Source organism: Arvicola amphibius, chromosome 7, assembly GCF_903992535.2.
Source record: "Arvicola amphibius chromosome 7, mArvAmp1.2, whole genome shotgun sequence".
Classification (NCBI taxonomy): domain Eukaryota; kingdom Metazoa; phylum Chordata; class Mammalia; order Rodentia; family Cricetidae; genus Arvicola; species Arvicola amphibius.
The window spans coordinates 82429505-82454661 of record NC_052053.1 but is presented as its reverse complement, the minus strand read 5'-3'; the positions used below and the strand labels follow the sequence as shown (position 1 = coordinate 82454661).

The 25157-nt window shown below is 42.2% G+C and overlaps 1 protein-coding gene across 1 annotated transcript in view; it reads right to left on the bottom strand.

Annotated features, from left to right (window-relative positions):
* Positions 1-345: 345 nt before the first annotated feature.
* Positions 346-25157, bottom strand: part of Galc (galactosylceramidase) — a 48989-nt gene continuing 24177 nt past the window's right edge. Inside the window, exons 8-17 of the mRNA XM_038338024.1 lie at positions 24009-24164; positions 21343-21467; positions 19201-19328; positions 14473-14562; positions 11433-11519; positions 9441-9591; positions 8172-8352; positions 6018-6181; positions 4722-4798; positions 346-1142 (exon numbers count right to left, since the gene is read on the bottom strand). Coding sequence (XP_038193952.1) covers positions 996-1142; positions 4722-4798; positions 6018-6181; positions 8172-8352; positions 9441-9591; positions 11433-11519; positions 14473-14562; positions 19201-19328; positions 21343-21467; positions 24009-24164 — 1306 coding nt within the window. The 3' untranslated portion in view covers positions 346-995. The remainder of the gene's footprint in view (positions 1143-4721; positions 4799-6017; positions 6182-8171; positions 8353-9440; positions 9592-11432; positions 11520-14472; positions 14563-19200; positions 19329-21342; positions 21468-24008; positions 24165-25157) is intronic.

Here is a 25157-nt window from a genome sequence, read left to right as displayed (position 1 = left end):
ATGAAAAATTGACTTGGTTCTAAGAGTTACATTAATGTTTAGACATAAATCATACTAATGAGAAACATGCTTGCCAACGCTTAAATATAAACAGTAGGAACATACTAAGTGCACCTATCCATAAAAACACTAGAACATGACCCAATTTAGTAAAAGGCTAAGTGTACCCTCCTGCCACACAGAGAGAGGTGATGTGATGGCAGTCGTTAGTGCTCGGCTGTTTCCGGAGGCACCCATGAGGACACACTGCAAAGGGCAGAAGAGATGAGGGGAAAGTTCTCAAGACAGTTACAAGGGTGATAAGAGTCAAAAGCCAGAAGTAGATAATGAAAGAATACAAACAACCCAATTTAATTATTTTTATTACTGCAAAAATGGCTTTGGAGTTAGTTTATTAATGAGGTATTTTTCAAATCATCCCACCAATTCCAAAGGCAGCATTATGGGGGGAAGAAGGCAGAGAGACAAGGAGGGGGGAGGGAGGGAGAGGGGCGTGTGAGGGAGAGGGTGTGTGTGTGTTTCTGAGAGAGAGAGGACAGCATGTTAAAGTGTGCACTGAAGTGTTCATCAGCTTCCGCTTAAGCATCAGCATCTTCTAAGGATGCCTCCACTCATTTAGACACATGGTCAGTGCTCGCTCACAAACCGCCTGTGGCTCTCAGGGCCTGGCCATCTGCATGATGATTTACAAACAGTATGGAGAGCGCTACCAAGGTATCAGTGCCAAGACTGCAAAGCAGGTACCACCCAAACCACTCCTGAAGGATGGGACCAACAGTGTTAAGGCTACCGCAGGCAATGCCAAAGACATCTGCATTCCTTCCGGAATTAGTTCTAATTAAATCTTTCATAGGATCTGGCAACCGTGTACCATTTTCCCTATATACTCTGCACTATTGCTAGCCTCAAAGGCTCACATATAGGTCCATCAAAACTGGCCCTGAATTGAAATCAAAAATAGAAAATCCAAATAGTGTCTTGAGGCCCTGTGAGTACTAGTGAGCCGCTTCCACGTGAAAGTTGTCAAACTGCGCAAACTCGAAGGTGTGCGTTCCGATTGCAGCCCAGCCATTCCCTGAGTATTTCACAGGGACGTTTTCCCACAGGATCTTGCCGTTCAACCTGCCAGAGGCGAAATAACCCTGCAGGAGAGAGAAAGGTGTCCTGTGAAAAGGTGGAAATGATCCTCACATACTTAGTGGAACAAACATCTCTCATTCAAGACCTAGAACTGTAAAATACAATTTCATGTGCTTAAGCAAAAGTCTAAAATATATCAAAATTTTTCTGAAAGAATTAATAAGAGGTACCTGTTTAGCCGGGCGGTGGTGGCGCACGCCTTTAATCCCAGCACTCGGGAGGCAGAGGCAGGTGGATCTCTGAGTTTGAGGCCAGCCTGGTCTACAAGAGCTAGCTCCAGGACAGGCTCTAGAAACTACAGGGAAACCCTGTCTCGAAAAACCAAAAAACAAACAAACAAACAAACAAACAAAAAAAAAAAGAAGTACCTGTTTAAACAGTTCCCAAAATACATTAAATCTCGATATTTCCTGATATTTCACCCAAAAGCAAACCCCATAACAAACCCACAATATTTTTATAGCATCATTATGAAGCTTCAGACAAAAGGCCACTGAAACAGCACAGCAGTTGCACACACGGGTACTTTGGCCAAGGGAGACTCCTTCAGAGTTTGCTGAGTCCAAACACCTGCTGCAAACTGCTGTGTGCTTAAGGTCTCAATTAAGGGCTGTGCACCCAGCCAGAGAAGGAATTAGCCCTTCCTTTTGCTCTTTTGTGCCCACGAGGAGCATGTCACTACAAAGCCATATGGAATGGTTACTCTTAGGTCAGAAGAGCAGTAGTTAAACTGAACCGTGGGGTGAAGTGGTGGGGGAGGAAGGAAAGTGCACAGAGGTGTGATTTACTGGTAATGAGGGGAAGAAATCAAGTGTGTCTTTCTCAGGAAGTGGCCATTACATCTCCCTTACTGTCTGGCACACGGTAAATTGTAAATTTCAACCTTTATTGCCTCTGCTGCAGCGCACAATGAACACACACTCAAAGGCACAGCTAGCCACCTAAAATAAGCTACTTTCAAAAGAGAAAGTACTGGGCCAAAACCCAGCACCAATATAATGCATTGCTCTTTAATTTTATAGATGAAGGCACTGAGAGGTGGGCTGAGTAAGATTCTATGTTGAAGGCTCCAGAGGATCCAGGAAACGAATCCAAGTCACCCAGGGCCCAGTGTGAATTCATACGCCTCTGGCTACACAAGTGCACAGCTGTCTCCCTCTCAAAGGCACTCCTGGACACCCCCTGCCACTTCTAGAGCAGTGACCATTAACCCTGGGCCAAGGGACACGCATACACAAATCATATTAGACATACGGCCTGTCCCACGGAGCCACAGTGTCTCCTGGTCCCACTCCCCAGGCTCCAGTCATTCTGGCTTCCCAGATGCTCCCTAGACAAGGCTAGACCAGCAGCCTTCTGTACCAGCTATGAGGGCTACTCAGCTTGTTCTTGGCCTCATTCACATCTAAACTCAAGCATGACCCACTTGGCACAGTCTTCTCTAACTTCCATGGTTAGGAAGCCAGAGCAAGGGGGTTAAAATTTCTTCATAACTATGTCTGTACTCACTTCCAAGTTACTGACTTAGAACAAAGCTCAGCAAACCAAGGCCCCAGCCAGCCACCTCTTTCCACAGTGAACTTTGATTGGCATGCAGGCACACTAATCATTCATCTCTTGTCTGTCTGTCATGGCTATCTCATGACAACAGAGAGGAGTGGCTGTAGCACAGAGCGCATGGACCACAAGCCCCACTGTCTCCCATCCGGCTCTTCAGGTAAAATGCTTGCCCAGTCCTGAGGATGAAGTCCTTCATCTAGCATGACTAATCTAGAAGACAGCTAATTCCAAACCAGAAAGTGGCAGAAGTTAATTGGTCTGCCCCACGTCTCAAAAAAAAAAATTGGTGGCAGAATTGGACTTAGGAACAGACCTTTTAGTGTTCCTCTCTTACCTACCTGGCACTATTAACAGGTCAGAAGATTCAGGAGAGATCCCACCACAGCTATTATTCCATTTAACAAGCATAATATTATGCCAACTCTTAGTGACTTAAGCCTATAGATTAATGCAGCTTTCTTTTTCTTTCTTTCTTCTTTCTTTCTTTCTTTCTTTCTTTCTTTCTTTCTTTCTTTCTTTTGGTTTTTTTGGAACTAGTTCTTGTAGACCAGGCTGGTCTCGAACTCACAGAGATCCGCCTGCCTCTGCCTCCCAAGTGCTGGGATTAAAGGTGTGCGCCACCACCGCCCAGTTTAATGTAGCTTTCAACCCTCATCCGAGAAGCTTCCTTTTGCAGCAGATGGTGATTAACACATAGACTCACAACTGAGCTAGGTGTAGAGAATGTTCCACCCTAAACAGGACACCTACATCACACCCATCCTCCCAAGATCAGGGATCATGCAGAAGAGGAGACGGGTTATAAGGGCCAGAGACAATGGGTGACTACAGGAAAATGGTTTTCTGGACATATGGATTCTGAACTCACAGCAACTGTGACAGCATGCATGAGCCCTGTGCAAGCTCACACCAGACGAACTGCCAATGTGGAGAGAAGAGGTAGGTATGAGGCCCCTCCCATCCCAGGCTAAGGAGCAACTGGCAACTCACAACCACACTGAGAGGAAGGCTTCCTTAAAGCATGTGGCCCCTGGTAGATAGAACATGCTCAAAAGGATAGTCACATACCCAAGAGGATGTAGTCAATGTAAATTGGACTTGACAGATTTAAAAAGAGAGAGAGAGAGAGAGGACACAAAGTCATGCGGGTAGGGAAGAGGTTAGATCTGGTAAATGTAATTATTCTAAATGCCGGTCTCCACCAATCATACCACAGAAGATTCAGGAACTATGCTTTCCTTGGGATCATTCTATCGAAAAACAACTAAAACCAATTATGCCATTAAGAATAGTATCATCAAATAAACTACACCACACCCCAACTATATCCCCAAGTCTATTAAAAAAGAGCTTAAAAATCAGAATTCTCATTTTTAGTGGTTGAATGGATACTGAGAAAAACATTTTAAGTTTTTTTCAGTCTCAATTTTAATTTCTATTTACAGCCTAAGCGAAGGTATGAAAGGACCACTAGGGAAGAGACACTTTCCCACACAGCGTCCTTCGGGGGCACTGTCAGCCGGCACCGCGTGATCAACCAAGGATGCCGATGTTACCAGGAAAGGGACACTTTCCCACACAGCGTCCTTCGGGGGCACTGTCAGCCGGCATCGCGTGATCAACCAAGGATACCGATGCTGATGCTTAGATCCCTTACCCCATGGTCGCTCCAGTATCACCTCGAATAGAGACCAGCAGGGATAAGCTGCTATGGCTTTGCTACTCTGGTGGGTTCTATTTACACTCTTGGTTCAAGAACACTGACAACAGCTAGTTCAGTTACTCACTTAACCAATTACAACTCAATGTAAGAGACAAAAAAAAAAAGTTAAAAGAAAACAGGGTCGAAAAAGTCAGCTTCTGGGTCTCTGACGCAGCACCCCGTCCTGTGGATGGAGGCTTTAATGACTTCACCTCAGACTCCCCCATTTCATAGTTTGTATCCTTCCGTTTGTTTTCTAACAGAAAACTCTAGAAAGTTACACATTTTATCTTCACTCTTTCTTGTCTGCAATACTCACCTTAATGCTCAGGCTGAGTGTATACCATCTTTTTGCTGTAATGTCAGCGTGTCCTGAAGTATATGTGATCCATCCTCCTGTAACACAAAACAATCTCTCAGCTGGGCTGCTTGTACAACCTAAATCCCGGGGTCATACAACTCCGGGAGCTTCAGAAATAATACCTGTATGTAGTTAAGTCTACCTTAGGGAAGCACTGTCCCTTCATTTCCAGATCTGTAAGTGACTTCCAAGGAACATCCCTCATTCAGCTACACACTACACAAGCCTGTACTGAGAGTGTATTCTACACCACGGACCATCCGTGCACTCACAGCAGAATGAATGAGATAAACTTAAAAACCACCCACGTCTGACATACAGCATGTAAACCCACAGATGTCCTTATATCTGATTAGAGCAGTCCAAGACTACTAGAGCCTATCAGCTAGTAGATATGTTTACATGAAAACAGCATCAACTACAACAGAGAGAGAATCGAATAAGCTAGTTTTGCACTTAGAACATTTGAATGTCTGTAAGAAACCTGGGGTTAGACATGAAGCAGGTGACTTCGAACTACAGCAGTGGGTATTGAAGAGGCAGGTTGAAGTTCCTAGTTCTGGCTCCACCACTAACTAGTTTGGGGGACTTTGGAACAAGCAATTCATGTATTAATGAGGTATCTCCTAGATGGACCACACTATGACAATATCCTTACCACCTGTTACGCCCTATTATTTTATTTACAGAGTTGGAACAAAGAGCAGAAAATTATAAAAAAATGTCACTAATGTGGTAAACCAAGAGACTGGGAATTAAGACGTTACCACCACAAGGCCTCATGCAGCTGTGTGAACTAAGTGCAATCCAGTGTCTACGAGCACCTAGGCCCCACTCGGCATCAAGAGCTGTTCTGCATAGGCCAATGCTGCAGAGACAGATGCCAGAGAGAAAAGGCAAACTCCTTCCCAGCATTCCATGTATTAGGGAATAGGAGTCTCCGTGCTAAGAGGTTCAGCTTGCCCTTTGATTTCCAAAAGCACCAATACTTCTAGTCTTCCGAGAGGCTCCCCAGTGTGTTCTCCCTCCATCATTACCCCACCCGGGTCCTCACAAGCTCACCCTCACAGCGCTGCACACCCCGAGTGCACAACCCTTTCTACTGTTCCTTCTCATTGCTGAGCTGCCCTCCTCCACCCAATCAAATAGCTGTGATTCCAAATGGCTGGGGACTTGCTGACACGCGTTGAAATTCTTCCCCCTAGACACACAGGCTCCAGGTAAGTCCTGACCCCGTTGAGATGTATCATTTACCAAGATCAGCTGTGACTCTGTAAGATCCATTTGCAAAAATCCAGAAGAAAACTCCTGTAGCCGTCCTCACCAAAATGCCCCCTTTGGTCACCCTTCCGGCGATGAACACGCCCCCACTGTGAGGGGTCTCTATGTAGACATCACACTGTACAGTCATGTTGGTCCTGCAGGATCAAAGAGTCGATTGATTACCCTCTGCAGTCATGGTACCAACCCAGCAGTAACAAGCTGCCTCATAGCAAATGTCTCCTGTCCTCAGTTGAGAGTAACTGGCTATGTCTGAACGGGTAGCGAGGATGGGCTTCAAGAATCCTCACTGACGGCTGTTTCAAGTTTTCCAGGATTAAATGAACCAACTGTGTTGATTCTTTCAGTGGTTTGGTGGACAGTGTTTACTAGTTTTAGGCACTGGAACGGTATGCTACTTGCCTTTCTATACTAAAGCAGTTTGTCGTCGTGTAGTGTGATACCGAATGAGGCACTTCCATAAAGGCGAAATTTCTAGTGAGTCTGAATAGGAAGATTTACCTATATTTCCATCACCAACACAGCAGGCAGCCCATGCCAGGGGTGTCTTAACTACTCTGAGGCCAATTACACGCTCTATCTATCAAGATTAAGAAACCCCCTTAATGATCTGATTAAATTCCATCTTTAAAAGGACAGTCGAGTTGAGGGCTGGAGTGGCCCCACCGGATGGCCCTGGCTCTGTTCTGGGCACTCAGACAGAGGCTCACAACTGTCTGCACCTCCAGTTTCAGGAGAATTGATGCCTTCTTCTGGGCTTTGCCAGAAAAACAAACATGGCACACAGACTTACATAGAGGCAAAACACCCATATATATATCAAATAAACCTCAAAGCAATGAAGATAGTATTTTGTCTTGGCTCTGCATCAGGACCCCTGAGATATAATAGAGAGTTTGCTAACTCAGCAGAATGGTATCATCTCCACGGTGCCTAATTCAGTAGGTCTGAGGTGAGCCCTTCAGTGAGACTTCCCAGTACTGTGATGGGAAGCATTTTACCCTGCATAGGATGTCTGCCTGAGACCTGTATGGATGCAGCAAAGCACTGGTTATAGGCACACTGGTCCATGGGGCTAACGAGGGAAGGGGAAGATTCTGCCATGCAGGAACTATCAGAGCTCTTACAGTAGCTCTCCTGCCCGTGGGTTTCCTTTGAATCATGTTACCAGGTACGGCTCCTTCCCTCTGACACAACTTCTCCCACTCCAAAACATCTTCCCCGAAAACAACTCACTTCACACTCAACACCTAACAGCAAAGAGGAAGGAGAGTGTGCACATCACCGATTTAGCAAAAGCAAGATTAAGGGTGCCAGGGTACCAGGGTACCAGGGCATCTATCTGGGAGATAAGGTGCGAGGGTATGGGATCCGGAGCTGTGTGTCCTTTACATTTCTCAAAGCTCCTCCTAAAGTGAATTGTTCACAGCCGAACTTTACCATATAGGGGAGGAGGATAGGTAGGTAGGGGAGAGGAAAAAGTGGAGAAAGGAGAGAGAAAGTGAGAGGAGAAAGGAGAGAGACAGACAGAGACAGAAAGAGAGAGCGAGAGACCGAGACAGAGACACAGAGAGAATTTGTAGGTGTGTGTAATGAGAAAAGTAAAAAATACTACCTAAAGTGGGCAATACAGTAAGTCAGCACCCTAAAATTCCACAATTAAATTAAAGGTGAAGGTACAAGTTTTGTCAATTGCATTTTAACTAGGCAAAAAAATATAACTTGTGTGTTTACTATATATCTAAAGAAAGATTTGAATGTTTAGGATTGCTTTTTAAGTAGCTTCCTAGACTTAGCTTAGGTGTAATTCTACTGTTTGTCCATCAGGTGGCAACACCAGCTCAACAAATCAACTGGTAAACTTCAAATCACAAGGTCTGCAAGTAAACATTAAATTATAATATATTATTTATTATATAATCAAGCCCCAAGTATTCTCAATTCTTCTGTTAAAGTTAAATTTCTCTCACTAAAGTTATTATCAACCTGGAATAATCTGAGGTCATCTGAGTTCACACAACCATGACCTGCCTAGTAGGCTTCTTGACATGAGGACTACCGTAAGCTTGTCACTCAGAATGGACCCAGATCAGGAGGCTAGACACTGAGGGCATCTTTCTCACACACCAGTGGTAATTGCCTATAATGCTGATCGTGCTGGAAGCGTCGGCAGCCCAGGTGATAGGTCGTTGATTGAGAACTTGGCGCAGTGTGAAGCGATGCGGTCCGGGGTCTTCGTTATTTATGTAGTACTCAAACACGCCGGTCTGATCAGCAAAGTTCGGAGCTTCGCTAAAAAATGGGTAATCTGTTCAGAACACAACAAATCTTCTGATAAGTGTCTCAGAGGCCAAGCATCAACCCCTTGCCAGTGCCCTCCTGTCTGATATCTGTGGAATATTGTGAGACACTTTCCAGTGATTTTTAAAATATAAATAATACTTAAAATCAACCAAAATTTAGACCTAAAGACTCTCTCTCTCTCTCTCTCTGTGTGTGTGTGTGTGTGTGTGTGAGAGAGAGAGAGAGAGAGAGAGAGAGAGAGAGAGAGAGAGAGAGAGAGATTTGGACATGTATAGCCAAATAATTGACCAGATGCCGGTAGCATAGCCCAAAGGCCTTTCTATGTCAAGCAGCTGAACGTTCATGCCCTGCCACGGGAATGCGAGACCCAGCAGTGAGTGGCACAGGAGGGAGTCTCCATTTTGGGTGGAATAAGTAGTGCTGCCCTCTACAGGAGGATGCGGGTACATCACGCTGTACGTCTGTACACGCTGTACATCGACAGCCGTCAGTTTTGGAGGCAGATTATAGAGCTACTGGACTCAACTTTGAAGCTTCAGGCCCACCAAACACTACTGCTTGGTAAGCAAATGCTGCTGCTTGCTGCTCCTCTAGAGATGCAAGCACAACGAGCACGCTTCTGCTTTCAGAGGGTTTCCCAATGGCCCATCCTCCAGGGCTTCTCCAATCACATCAGGGCAGACCCTCCTGAAGACGCGAGGGTTAAACTCCAGCAAGCAATGAGTTGAAGTCCCTAACTCTAGCATGGCTGCCCTTAGGCACTCCGTTCCCTGGCACCAAGATAGAGACACAACGGGCTGGTCAAGGAGGCGGTACCCAGCTATCATCTTAGGTTCCACCCAAAAGAGCTTAGAATTATAACTTTCCTCCTCACAATGACTTCTGCATCTTTTTCTGGAACTGAAAAATACAACTTCGCCTCAAAGAACCGGAAACATTAACTATCTTTTAACCAGATAAAACTCAAAGGCCTGAAAAGGACGTCGGGACTTTGGACACCATGCTATCTGTCATTCATGCAGTCTGACGAGAAGACAGTGCTCTGCTCTGCAGAGGATGGATGGCAGGTGAGACAGGTTAGAGACCACTCACCAACGTTGAAGTCATCCTTATAGCTTCTGGGGAAGGGCCGCGACTTGGGAGGCGGAGGGTAGCTGCCTTTGCGGCCCGTGGTGAGAGTGGTGAGCGTCACCAGCTCGTCCTCCTGCAGCTCCAAGGCAAAACTGCCACCGCTGTCCAGGAGCTGAAAAAGAAGACAGCCCCGCGCTCACAGCCAGGTGCTAGAAACCTCACGGGCATGGGCGTGGGGGCAGCTTTGAAAGAAGCAAGCTTAGACAGTCACTCTGCTAGAGCTTCCTAAACACATGGGGAAGACATAGCAATGCTAAGGCCCTCGGCACTGTCTAAGGGTGTTTTACAAGAAGTTTCACCAGAAAAGGGGAAAAGGCCAAGAAGGCTGGAAGTCTCTATCAGTCAGCCGCCTCCTCCGTTGCACTGCAAGCTTCTTAAAGCTCATGCTGGTTTGAGTAATGCAACTCAGAGGCCTGCTTGTTTCTTCCAGAGCTTGACTAACAGACAAGAAGGCACAAAAGCTCCCAGACAGCTCGGCTGGTGAGCACTAGGAACCTCTCACACTTGAGAGCTAAGAACCAAAACCTGCACATTGTACTCTCAGTTTTAGCTTCAATTACTAGGCTGAGTTTAGGTCACATGTATGACCCTAAGTTTTTCATCTCAAGGCTCCGGACGCATATCTCAGAGGGCTGTTGTGAGAGATCAGATGTTTAAAAAGGGCCTGCTTAGCTTGCTTCAATGTATGGCTAGGGGAAACACTCTCTAGAGCCCAGTTCCTATAGTAAGCACTGCCCTCTGGAGACATTAGAATCCCGCACAACTAACATGGGCACTGAGCTTGAGCCCGTCTTTCAAACTTTAATGAGTTTTTATCTACACTGAACTGCAGAGTTTAGCATTATTTCTTGGCTTCAAGGGTAAAAAGATGCAGAACCATGGATATCCAGTGCTACATTCTGGCTCAGGATTAACGCCAGATAATATTCCTATGGGGGAAGTCAATTGCATTATACGATAATAATTGCAAATTATTATACAAGTAGAAAGTGTTCTAATGGGTATTTAATCACTGATACTGACTAGCTAATTGTCAGAACATTATTATTAAAAATGCAGCAGATATAGTCAGTTCAATGATGTAATCTGCTTGCTTGGGCCAGTTCACTCTTTGCAACCTTCCCTGGGGAACTACCAAGGATCAAACACCTCTGGACTAAAACAAGGCAGAGCCCCAATCTCAAGGTAACCAAAGTCCTGGGGGAATATTTAATGAGATCCACAGAGAGTCCTACACTGGGTCAGGTGAGCACGGCTTCAAAGAAACAGACACTTGAGCTGTCGTATCTTCAGAGATACGATGGGAGCCATTTTAGGAGTTTACTCTCTGTGAGGAGAGGCCAGCTACTGAGATCTGCCTCTGGAAGAGAAAGCTATCTTCCAACGCCTGAGAGGACAGCGGTGTTCACATGACAGGACAGTGATGGTCACGTGGGGAATGTGAGCTGACGAGGAAGATTGATGATGCATTCCAAAGCAAGGTCTCCAGGCACACCGCTCTAGCAGCAGCCATGGCTTGCCCTGAGACTCAGACTGGAGTCTGTTGAAACCGTGGGCAGTTTCTGAACAATGAGGCATACTGAAGAGCGGATACAGGCAGCAGGGAGAACAAGAAACAATGGGGATTAAGAGAAAACACATAGGGCAGAACTGCCTACAGCCAACTGCCAAGGGGACAGACCAGGACAGAGGGAAACAACCTCAAAGGAGACCTACATCTCTCACTTGGGCGGCCAGACAACAGTGGACACATCCACCAGTATAAACAAGCACTTAATACAGCTACGAACACACAAGGTTTTCACACCTTAGTCAGGATTTCTGTTTAAGTAAAATATAAAGAGATGTTTATCTCTACTGCCCTAAAATCAACTTCATTTTTAATTCATTAATCACATTTGTTCTTTTTTCCTATTGTAGTGCCCCAAACGGAGGAATCAATTTTAAGACTACCCATAGAGAGTCCAGTTGTTTGAAATGAAGCCTCTCCGATGGTCCTCTAAGCTTGGTATACCACACCTGTAGCTCTTGTATTTTTCTCTGGGAAGAAAACACAAGAAAGCATACTTGAGAGATTCATCATATCCCGGAATTAGTCTCTCATCATGCTGCAGAAAGAACTGTCTCAAGGTTAACACAGTAACACTTTCAGAAACAGAAAGACAGGCTCCAGCAACGCTTTGGTTTCCTATGAACACTAGCCACTGAGCAAAGCAGGCACCATCAGCAACAAATGTCTGTGTTAAAGAACCTGCACGATTGTCCTCTTCTGGCTTTGCTTCAGTGGAGACACTCCGGAGAAACCCGAGGAAAGCCAGCACAGCCCTAGAGACACTGACTTGCATTGTTAGGGAACCAAGTCAGCCTGGATCAGTACAATATTCAACTGGGCAGGCTCAGAAGTGTTCCCGCCATCTTCTGCTTTTGAGTATGTGTTCTCTGACCTTACGTTAAGTAGGTCTACTACGGAATCTGTCTACTGCTTTTCCTAATTAAGCCACCACCTTAAACTGAGAGTCCTTGGGAACAACAGGCTTTCCTCTGTGACCGTGGCCAGGGTCCCAGAACACTGTCATGCTTCCTTTTACAGGAGAGAGCACTACAGACAATAAATCTCCCTACTCTGTTAGCTCATTGCATCAACACCTGAGAATGCTGGCAAATGTCAGACACAGGTCTTAGTGCCTTGGCCTCCCAATGTAAGAAGCTTTGTTAAACATTTAATTACTTTAAAATGTCTTTACTTATTATTACAGAATCTTACCTTGCTTTCTTCTGGCTTCTTGTGTTATTGACATCCATATAAAATTAAACTTCTTCAAAGGTAATCATTATGTTCTAAATTTTTTCCTTCAAAGTATATAATATTATGGTAAATGCAAAAATGCTAACCAAAAATTGAAGATCCAGTATGAATAATTAATAATGTCCTAAAAGTATCTTAAATTAGTCTTCATATTTTAATAATTATCATTAATTATAATTATTATATATTACAGTAATCTCTCTCAAGTCAGTAAATCCTGAGTGCCACATTGACAATGGCAATAATTCTAGACATATATAAGAAAGAGACTCATCTTTCAAAAGAATTCAGGAGGAGATGCATCTCCATGCTCACAGCTGGACTACACGGAAAGCACCAGATCCACATAATTTTTAACAACTTGGTAAAAAAAACATTTCAAGTGGCAAATTAGGGCTTCTGAGCAATAACTGCCACACGTAGCTGGGTGGTCTTAACGTCTTTGAATGTCTTCGTCATGTGCTTTAAATATGTGGGTGGTATGAGGTTGCAATATAAAAAAATAAACATGTAGCTTTGGGCTTGATTTTGGAGACAGCTGTTCAATAGCAAAAAGCCTAGATCAGTGTCTCTTTCTAAAGCCTTCTAGCTTCCTGGAGTAGGACGTTTAATCAAATACAGAATAAGCCATTCCACTCTGTGTGCTTTGTGAGCAAGTTCCCCTTTGCTAGGACATTTAATCAAATACAGAATGCAGCCATTCCACTCTGTGTGCTTTGTGAGCAAGTTCCCCTTTACTAGGACGCTTAATCAAATACAGAATACAGCCTTTCCACACTCTGCTTTGTGAGCAAGCTCCCCTTTGCTAGAATGTTCAATCAAATACAGAATGCAGTCATTCCACTCTCTGTGCTTTGTGAGCAAGCTCACTTTTGCTAGGAGTTAGAGAAACTACACTGCTTTTTTTTTATTACAATTAGTAGATGTTTTGTCTTCTTTTATATTAAAAAATTTTGTTCTCTTAATTTTATGAATGTATATAATGAATTCTTTTTGGTCTCCCCTTATCCTCTCAAATCCTCACCCCCAGCCCTGCTGGCTGCCTAATAATTCTCTGGCATAAAAACTTATTTTGTGACATCATTTGTAAGAAAGTATACTGGCTTCTTCCATTTCAACTTTAATAAGAGGTTTAAAAAAATTGGTGACTTTTGGGTATTTTTGTTTAATTGGGCTTTGTTTGTTTGTTTTTCAGTATGGAATACTCTAAACTTTAGAGATTAAAAATTTCTCATCAGGTGGTGGTTGCTATATGCCTTTAATCCCAGAACTCAGAGGCAGAGGCAGGCAGATCTTTGTGAGGTCAAGGCCAGCCTGGTCTACAGAGTTAGTTGCAGAACAACTAGGGCTGTTATACAGAAAAACCCTGTCTCAAAAAAAAAAAAAAAAGAATGGAAGGAAGGAAGGAAGGAAGAAGGAGGAGGAAGAGGAGGGAGGGAGGGAGGGAGGGAGGGAAGGAGGGAGGGAGGGAGGAAAATCCCTTAGGCCACAGTACTGATCTTAGACCACCAATAATAGTTTCCTTACAAAGGACTTTTTAAAGTCCCCAAAGCCACAGGCAGCTTTATCCGATACTGGCCTCTGTTTTTGGTTGTGAAAGGGAGAAGGTCAGAAGAGGCTGGTGATGTTGCTCAGTGGGTGGCGGGCTTGCCTAGCATTCCTTGCCCAGCACCCCCTGAAGCAGGTGTACTGGCACAGGGCTGTAATCCCAGCACTCAGCAGGAAAAGGTGGGATGCTTAGGAGTTTGTGGTCATTCTCCACTGTGCAGTGAGACCAGGCTAGACCAGCTATTACATAAGACTATTATTAAAAAGGGAAATGCAGGAGATACAAGGCACCATGACAGGTTCCATTTGTATACAAATTCTTAGTAATTCTATAAGAGATGGCTTCAAGACTTTAAGAATTGATGGCCTGTAATATAACACAAAATTTTCATAAATTTTTAAGAATTTATTTTATTCGTTTATTTCTGTATGCTCACATGTGTGACATTTGGAGGCCAGAAGAAGGCATGAGATCCTCTGTAGCTAGAGTTATATGTAGTTGTGAGTTATTTGACAGAGGTGCAGAAAATCCAGCTCCAATATTTAGGGAAAGTAGCAAGCGCTCTTAACCACTAGGTTATCTGTCTAACCCCAACATAAATTTTGAAAGCAAAATGAAAGTTAAACATATGTACTTACCAAAGATCCCTTGAGAGTGAAGGTGGCCAGCTGGCGTGAGACATTATAATATGGTAGATATGGCCGTATACACATGGAGTGTTTATGACTCTGTGGGAAGAGAGTCATGTAAATTATTCAAATAATATTCCACACTATATTGTGGGGGAAACTTTACATAATCAATGCTTGAAGAGTAGCAAACGAAGCAAACATTTATAACAAACTTGACTTTATTTCAAACTATAAAAAATACATTCCTAACATATCCTTAATGAGGGTGTGCCTGGCCAAAGCTTAGAATAAGGAAATGACCCTAATGGCAAGTTAAATACATAGAAACAGATCCAAAGAACAAGAACCATAAATAAAATAAATATAGCAGGTCATATAAATATATACTGTCCTCTCTTCTTCTCTTCACTCTTAAAAAGTCATCTAAAGTAATAATTTCACAGCACTCTGTTCTCTTCCTGTTGGAGATGTGATATATATAATTAAAAATGGGAAAACATAAAAGCCTAAAGGGAATGAAAAAGGCAGAAGCGCATCCCTGCATCTGCCCAGGACCGAGGAAACTGAAGTCTGCAGTGGTGCTGAAGCAGTAAGGTATGGGCAGTGAGTTCTGAAACCATCGCTAAGATGCAACTCCCAAAAGTATAGTGAAAAGATCATTAAATGAACAGAATGCAGCCTGAGAAAGCACTCACTAAATGTGAAAGAAAGTGGCAGAGGAGTGAGCCCCACATTGGAGCACCGGACTGAGCTCCCAAGGTCCTGATGAGGAGCAGAAGGAGAGAGAACATGAGAAAGAAAGTCAGGAACGTGAGGGGTGCGTTCACTCATGGAGACGGTGGGACAGAACTAAAGGGAGATCACCAACTCCAGTTGGAACGGGACTGATGGATCATGAGACCAAACCTGTCTCTCTGAATGTGGCCAACAGTGAGGGCTGACTGAGAAGCAAAGGACAATGGCGCTGGGCTCTGATTCTTCTGCATGGACGGGCTCTGTGGGAGCCTTCTCAGCTTGGTCGATCACCTTCCTGGACCTGGGGGGAGTTGGGAGGACCTTGGTCTTAACATAGAGTAGGGAACCCTGATGGCTCCTTGGCCTGGAGAGGGAGGGAGGGAGGGAGGGGAAGGAAGGGGGAGGAGGAGGGGAGGAGATGGAAATTTTTAAATATAAAAAAATAAACCATGAAAAAAAAACAAAATAGAAACAAAATCATGATTGTGGAAAACAAAGATCACAAGGCAAAATTAAACTCAACCATAGCAACACTAGTGCTTATCCAACAATTGAACCACGATGCCAGACAAGTTTAAGAAAAGCAAGATTCACCTATGTGCTACTGAAAAGGCGATATGTTTGACATTCAAAGAAACAGGCTGAAAACAATGATTAAGGGAAATAAATACACTAACAGATGCCACCAAAAAAGCAGCAATGACAAAAAGAGAAAATCAATTTTAAAACAAAAGAAAAATAAAAACAGTGAGAAAATTTAATGGCAGAAGTCAATACATTAAAGTATCTGAAGTAGCACCAAGAAAATCTCAAAATAACAGAAAACAAAAACTAACAGAAGAGAGGAGAATTGTAGACAATTCTACAAGGTTGAGATTTTACTCGTCACAATTCACAGCAGAGAAATGAACACAAACCACCAAACAGATCTAAGAAAGAGTAGTGTGGAATTCCACAGGCAACAAGGCACCTAGTCTGCTCCAGTGCAGTGTTCAGGATGGCCCACGGGCAAGGCCGCGGCTGCAGCTCCTCTCAGGAACACCGAAAAGTACGCTCTCCAATCAGAATGGGATGAGATGTAGCATCATCAATGAAAGTTGCAAATTTCACAGAAACACAAATATAACTTGGTACTGAGCTATGAAGTCGAGAAATAAATCACAAGGACAATAAAAAACATATACTTTGTCATCAAAAATGTTAAAATGAAACAGAAAAGGGATAAAGTACACTAAAGGACCGCCTACAGAGGAAGAAGTGAAGCCAATTCATGTTTATATATTTGAGGTTCAAAGGAATAACCTTGACTTCTACTTTAAGAAGCTGAACAGTTTTCAGAAGAACAAAGCAAATCCATAGAGGGTAAAATGAAGACAATAAATACTGGTATGAAATACTGCAACACAGAAAACAAACAAAAATAATATTATTCCCTCGGAAAGATAAATAAACCTTTAGAAGACCAACCAAGAAGAAAGAGACGTGACTTGGGTGACTAAGGTTGGGACCAAAAGAGGAACATTAGGAACATTCCTACCAGCTTTATCCGAGTAGAAAAGGAACTGAACATAGGCCTCTGTGTTAAACAACACAGATCAGAAGGACAAAAAAGACAGAAAAACAGAAAATCCCAACGTTTCTGAAACATAACATCTAAACAGACCTACAGTGAGTAAAAAGATCCTTAAACTCATGAAGGAAAATCCTGGGGCCAGATGACATCATATATGAATTCTGTCAAACATTTGAAGAGCACCAGACCTTCAGAAATTCCCCAGAAACATTCCCAAATCACTCCATGGGGTTAATAACCATTCCCCTACCAGAGCCAACAGGGCATCACGAAGGGAGGAAATTCTAAGGACTCTAGGAAGTTGAATCCAATACGGAATATAAAGGATACTGTATGACGTCAGGATGATATTATTGGGCATGCATGGGTGGTTCCACACACAGAAGTCAGTCAGGATCAGAGTGCATAACGGGCAAAAGCAGCACAGGCGCTCATGCGGTGAAACTGGAACTCTGACCAAAAGGATTCCATGTGCTCCCTATGGAAGGCAAGATCCTCAACCCGAAGTTCTACACACTGATGCAACACCAGCAGCTAAGAGCACACTCTACACACTGACACAGCACAAGCAGCTAAGAGCACTCCACACACTGTCACAGCACCAGCAGCTAAGAGCACACTCTACAGTGATTTTTTTTCTCTAGATCAGTGGCAGGGCAGGACAACTGGGCAAACAAAGGAAATACAAAGATTCTAGGATAATAAGGGGGAAACTACCGGGAGGACTAAAAGGATCTTACTTACTTGGTGTCCTCATTTAAACAAAATCCTCTAGTAATCCACAGAAAGAACAGGTTGTGAGGACAAGATCAATACATAAGAATCAATTGCATTTCTACACATGAGAAATGAACATGCTGAAAATAAAATTGAGATGACCTATTTATAGTAGGACCCAAAAGAATAAAATACCCAGCAATATTAATAATAAACAAATCAATAAAAATTTAATAACTTAATAAGTAAGTTTACTAAATTTAATAAAAAGAAATATGACTTGCACAATGAAAAAGACAACATATCATAGAGAAATTAAGTAAGACATAATGCACAGAAAGACCCCCACATTTATTGACTGGCAGGGTAGACTGCTAATGCTTCCCCATGTTCACATACAGAGTAAGTAAAGTATCAATCTTAGGCTGTATGCTTGCAATAACTAACTAGCTAGTCCTAAAACTCATTTTGAAATTCAAAGTACCCAAAATAACCAACCTTGAAATTGATCAAAACTAAACTCGCCCATCAAACCCTCACTCAGAAGTACAGGAATTAAGATGCAATGGTAACCACTAAAGCACAAGTATAGAAAAATAGAAAAAAAGAACCAAATTTGTTACAGATTGCTTTTCAGCACATATGCAAAATAATCCAAGTGGAAAAATAGACTGTTCAAGACATGGTGGAAGACAACTAGCCCTGCACGCACACACATACACTCACACACACACACACTCAGGAAGAAGCTAAACAAATGCTAAGCACCTCAATAAATAACAGGATCAGAAAACTAAATGAAAGACTTAAAATAACAGCAAGCTTACAAAAAATACACAAATATAGAACATTTTTACTTCAGAGAATGCCATTAGAAAGAGAGAGAAAGGTTGGGTCTAGCGAAGCCAGCATTTGGGATATTGACACAGCAGGACTATGATTCTTAGATTAGCCTGGCCTACCCTGCATACACTATAAGGATGGGAGCAAATACATGGAAGCCACATGTGTCTTCTGAGAGGTGTTAGATTATATGAAGAACTCTTACAATTCAAGATGAAAAATAAAAAATATTATTAACTTAAATGGACAGTGTAGATTTAAATAGACATTTCTCCAGTGAGGACATACAGATAGCCAGAGAGCATATGAAAATACAGCCAGGATCATTAGTCATGAGAAAAAGGTAAATAAAATTACAATGACACCATTTCACAACCTGTAGAATGGTTATACAAAAATATGGACAATAATTACTAGAGAGGATGTGGTGATACTGGGAGCCTTAGGAACTGCTGGTAGCAAGGAGAAATGGCACAGGCAAGTGGCAATCTTTGCCCTATAAAAGTTACTGTTTCAGTTGGCAGGCCAGGCCCGCTCCTAGCTACACCCCCAAAGGGAGTGACACACGCTGTGCCAGGAAACCTTCCATAGGAGTGTTAAATACAGCTTTCATAAGAAGCCACGGTGAGGGTCAAGGCCGGCTATCACAATGTATCTTTAAGGATAAAGAAGTCTTAGAAAGAACATGAGGAGCAAGTTAACCATCAGATCCTTTCCCCCACCTTTCCCCCAGGGAACCAGTCGTAAAACTCTTAGAGAAGTGCTCTCTATGCCTGGGAGAACACAGTGCCCTTCTTGTCTCTGAAGACCAAGTTTCTGTGAAGTATGAGGTGCCCACTAGTTGTGTACCAACAACAAAACATTACCATGGTTTCGATGATGATGGTGAGGTTCCCCAAGCCATCAGTCAGAGCTACATAGCTTCCTCCTTTCTCTAGATGGCCAACTGTCTTCAGGTAATACCAGCCTGGCTGAGTAAACTGAGTTGTATGAGCTGCAGAGAAAGAGAAGAAGATGCAAATGAGATGAGTTTAAAAGAAAATGGTCTACCGACTAGCTTCTGACTGATTCCAAGCAGCTACACTCCATTTTAAGAAATTATCTCTCGACTTCGTGCTTCCATTTTTAAATACTTCAGCAGAAAGGTGTAAAGGCAGGAGGGCTTTCTGAATGACTGATGAGATTAAATGAACCTGGAAATTCAAGAATAGTAGTTGTACATTCCCATTACCAAAGTACACAACTAAGTCACTCTTGCCAAGCCTTGGTCATCAGTACTTGTTCCACTCTAACAGAGCAGGGAAGAATTAAAAGAATGTTTTAAAAGAAACTTTTAAAAAGTTAATGAATGATCTCAGAACTATTTTATGGTTTGGTGTTAAACAGATTTGTTTCTAAATTCCTAAGTACTGTCACCTCTGAATCTGGTCCTGAAAATAAACTAAGCAATATTCCATGTTCCTACCAACGCCAGAAATTTATTAGAGGATTAATTCACCTAAGTAAGTGAAACAATGCCAGCAACTAAGAGGCTATCCAACCAACACATAGAAAAATGTCATGATTACAATCAGAGAATAACACACAAAAAAGAAAATTATCAAAATGCGGATTTAAATTAAAGCAAGTTGACTTAGAATTATCTTTCTTTGGAAGAAATTGGGTTTTTTTAAGACTATGGTATAATTTTGACGCACAATAAATATAAATGTTAAATATTTTACTAAAATATTAAAATTTTTCACTATTGTTATTTATCTTATTTATAAGGTTATTAGCTATTAATATGGTTATGTTCCTTTGGATATGACTGATACTGAAAAAGACCTGGATTTCACTGGAAGTACGTAGATCCAACAGCCCTGTCTTTGAGCCATGTAGACTGTCATGTCTAGAAGATATTTTAATTGATTTCCTCCCAGTTGTGAGAAACTCATCTTGTCTCCACTTATAATTAATCTCAAGTTACTTTGCCTTGATGACTTTCCCTCTACGCTGGTTCTAGCATTTACCTGGTTTCTTCCTTTCATGCGAGAAACACAAAATCTTCAGTGTATGACTATTTTTTAATCTATATGAGAGTCATAATTTTATCTTTTCTAAAACCCAATGCTGTGGAATGATCCTTTTCTACACTATAAATATTTTTCACTTGAATTGGTTTAATAAAAAGCTGACTGGCAGAAAGTATAGGCAGGACAACCAAACTAAGGATGCTGGAATGAAGAAGAATGGAGCCAAAGGAGATGCCAGCAGAGGAAGCAGGCCATATAAAAAAATGAGATAACAAGCCATGAGCTACATGGCAGAGGGTAGATTTAAAAAAAAATGTGGATTAACTTAAAATGTAAGAGATAGCTAGTAAAAAGCCTGAGCTATCGGCCGAGCATTTGTAATTAATAATAAGACTATCTTGTGGTTATTTGGGAAGAAGTGGCTGCTGGGATGGGAAAACTCTACTTACAGTTCATATCTTCAAACAGTAGATTTAGGGACCATTGTAAAGTCATACTATTTTACATAACATGTTTATTTCTTTTGATTAATGACTATAATTTTATTAGTATTAAAATTAATATACTATATTCACTCACTTTAGTGCAATCAATAAAATGGAACTGATATAAAAGAATAACCCCAAAACTCCTAGACATGCTGAGCTTAGCTGAATATTTCTAACTATATTCATTCCATCAGTTATAATCATGATTTGGGATCATAAACTTACATGATTACCTCTGTCTCCATCACTGGACATCCCCTTTCCCTATGGTGCTCTCTTCCCCCTCTTTATTCTCCCTTTATAAGGGCCTGATCTTAGAATAGTCAAGTATAAAATACAGAAAACAGTCAGGTTACCCAAGATAGTATTATGAAACACTGGCATAACTCCCTTAAAAGAGTCAAACAGTTGACGCATGGACAGTGTGATAACCTCCTTCGGTGCTTTCTGGTTTGTCTCTCAGAAATAATCTGTGGAGAGAGAGACGGAATCTAGACATCCATACCTGTTATCCAGATAGGAGCTTCGACAACATAATGCCCACTCCATGGCTCCTGGGCAGTCATCAATCCACTTCGCCCATAAGGCAGCTCCTCATAGTAACTAGCCACCAAATTCCAAGCAATTGTGCTAAAACATTAAGTTGAAAAAGAAGAAACACCAAAGTACTATGTAATATAAATATTTAAACAACTGGAGTTAAAATTCTCAGAATGATATGTAAGTGAACATAAACTTTTAAGTACCCCAAACAAAACATACGATGTCTCAGTTTACTCTCATCTTTAAAAATTCAGCACAGTGCACAGCAGAGCATTTTTAACAGTGAATCAGAGAATTAAAAGTAACACACATATGTATTAATGTAAAACACAAGCATACACATTTACACACACACATTCATGTGCAAGAATTCAGCTTAACCTGACATGTGAAAATGTGGAACCAGTATAAGTAAGAGCTTCTCTATAACTGCTCTCCATGGACAGCCTTCCTAGTACCCCACCTTCACAATGTGATTTCCACCAACTTGACTTGGAGCTGCTGCAGTCTGAAAACAAGAACTCCAAGACTGGGTTCAAATCAGGACTCCACAACCTCACCTCTGATGACCGCTGTTCCCTCCCCTGTGGACGAAGATGATGATTGCACCTGAATCACCAGGTGGCTGGGAGGATTAACCATATTGACACAACCCCAGCCCCTATCCTTCCTCCTTCCGCTAAAGTACCAACTCAAACAGCCTGCTGGCCTGTTTGGGGCCCTTTCTTTCAGGTGAGAGACACTAACAGTTTACAGCACATACTAGCTCCAGGAGCACAGCCCTGCGGCTCTCAGAAAATTCAAGCACAAAACATTGTGGGTTCCTTAGAGCTGAAATACTAACAGCACCCACTCAAGAACTCCACTTCCCTGACCAAGTGCTCTCCCAAGACACAAAGCTACTCTGGCATACTTAGAAAACCTAAACCTTCTCGTTACCTCAATATAAAGCAAAGATAATAATGCTAATAAAACACACACACACACTATCAGTGGACATCATAAGAGTTCTCATGATCTGGGTCACACATGGCTGGCATCCTCTATTTTGTTTCAGGTGTTTCCCAAACTTGGGCATCAACAGAATTTCCCTAAGTACTGGCCAGATGTACAAGTTCCTGGACCCTGGAAGTGAGCAGCTGCTTAAGAACCCGTATAATAAGCACTGCAGGACGTCTTAAGACAGGGTATAGTTAGGAAATACTTGTTTATGTGTCAGAATATATGGACGTATGATAAGTATCTGGATGTGGTGGTGTATGCCTGTAACTTCAGTACTCAGGAGGCTGAGAGAGAGTATAGAGAGTTCAAGGCCAGCCTAAGCAACATAGGAAGACCCTGTCTCAAAACCAAGACAAAACAAACAAAAAAATATAAAAAGTAAAAATATACTTAACATGAGAAAAAAGTCACAATACCCTGTTAAGTGAGAAGTAGCTTGCTCAACAGTCCATGTACCAAGGTGTCAATATATTATTTAAAAGTCTATAAAAATAGGGGATGTTTTAGGGACCATTATTTCAAGATAGCAACATTATAGGCAGCTTTGTCTCACTTGGTACTTATCTTCATTTCCCAATGTCTGCAAAGAATGCACATCATCCTAATACCAAGCAAGCCACCACGAAAGTATGCATATTGGCTTGCTTTTATTAGACTTACAATTATTTTATAAGATTAACTTGCATCTAATTACTCCTCAGCTGTCATTAAATAATTTAGGAAGTGCTCCCTTTAAGGATAAAAGGGATTGTGTTGTCTTTACAAACTTGGTTTTGTGAAGAATTAGATAAAGTTAAGAGATCCCATAAGGACTCAGCCACTCAGAGTGGACGTGGGTACCAACTAAAGGCTACTGCCTTGCTTGCTGTCTGTTATAAAGGTAACTATGAAAAGAAGGTGAGTTAATAATTCCACTTTAAAAGAGGCAGGGACCAAAACTGCTAAATGGAATGCACAGACCTGTGCTACATCTTCTTTAAAATAAATAAATAAAAATTACAAATGACATTTTAAAAATATGAATAAAGACTAAGAATTAAAAATATTTTATATGCTCATATTTATAAAAATAATATAATCATGTGAGAAAATATCCTAATGCTCTAGAGATACACACTAAAATATGATGGTATGATATGACACAAAGTAATTTTTTTTTTTTTTTTGGTTTTTCGAGACAGGGTTTCCCTGTAGTTTCTAGAGTCTGTCCTGGAACTAGCTCTTGTAGACCAGGCTGGCCTCGAACTCAGAGATCCGCCTGCCTCTGCCTCCCAAGTGCTGAGATTAAAGGTGTGCGCTACCACTGCCCCGTGACACAAAGTAATTTAAAATATATGCAAGTTATCAAAGATCAGTGCACTGCCTGAGTAGACTGGACCTCAACAAAACCAACACTACTTAATACAGACTCTTCTCAAACATAAATTGTCAAATTCATGCAGAAAAGAAGGCATAAATTAGGCAAATATTAGGCATATGTAGATTAAGTCAATAAAGCATATGTTAAAAACCATTGAATCTAGAGAATGAAATTATAAAGGCCCATTATACATTTCTGCTTATTGTATTTTATAAAATACATTATAATAATAAATACAACATAATAAAAGACTACAAATAACTTACGAGGTCATATTGCCATTGATATAGTTCTGATTCAATATGCGACCCCAGCAGCCTGCACCAACATCATTGTTGATGGTGCTAAAATCTTCCGACGACCAAAGCTTCTTCCCTGTCAGCCTTGCATTCCACACTGTCCGGGTTCCGGGATAATGAGCTCTAGAAGAGAAAACCAAGGGTAGCAGTGGGGAGCGGTCAGAAGGTACCACTTCTATACGGGAGATGGGTGAACTGAAATACACGTCTTTGCCAAGGTCTGCTATTTTAAAACAGTCAAGCAGCTTCCAGAAGAAAGATGAAAGATGGGAAGGAGGCATCCGCTTCCCACTCTCCCATTGCGGGCACTCTCCAAATGACAGCAGGTAGGCAGAAAGGCAGAACCTTCAGCCATGCTCAGAATGAAATGACAATTTCCAGAAAACCTTAAACGGATGAAAGTAAGTTGACTGACAAAGGTTAAAGCGGCCACAATCTGGACCACTACAAGTAGAGAACAAAGTAAAGAAAGATTTGCCCTTTCCAGGGGAAGCTGGGGAGCTTTGGACAGGAGGAAAACACCCAGGAAGAGGTCAAGCAAGGTGACTGAGTCTTTTTTTTTTTCTTGGTTTCTTGAGGCAGGGCTTCTGTGTAGCTTTGGAGCCTGTCCTGGAACTAGCTCTTGTAGACCAGGCTGGCCTCGAACTCACAGAGATCCACCTGCCTCTGCTTTCCGAGTGCCACCACCGCCCAACTTGAGGTGCCCAACCTAAGAAGCAACCTCTCCCATATTCCTGTCCTTTGGAGACAGAAATCTTGGCATTTACTCCAAGGTAAAGCTCTGAAACAAAGCCACAAAGGCCACACCGATAATAGTGCATCACTAATGCTTGTGTGAAAAGAATGAACTACGCTGAGAAAATTAAGTTACTGTCTCAGAGCGGTGGTTATCCTCAGCCATGGGGATTTCAGTCCTGAAAGGGGCTAGGCAGCGATAGGGACACACTTTGTCAACTATTTTCCTGCTGAAGCAGGAAAGGTTTAACAGCTGAACTTAGTAAGCAGACTCCATGAATGCCGCTACACAGCCTGCGAGACAGAGGACAGATTCCAATGACAAAGAAATGCCTAGGGATGACATCAGAAGCGCAGCAACTGAGAATCTGTCCCAGAAGA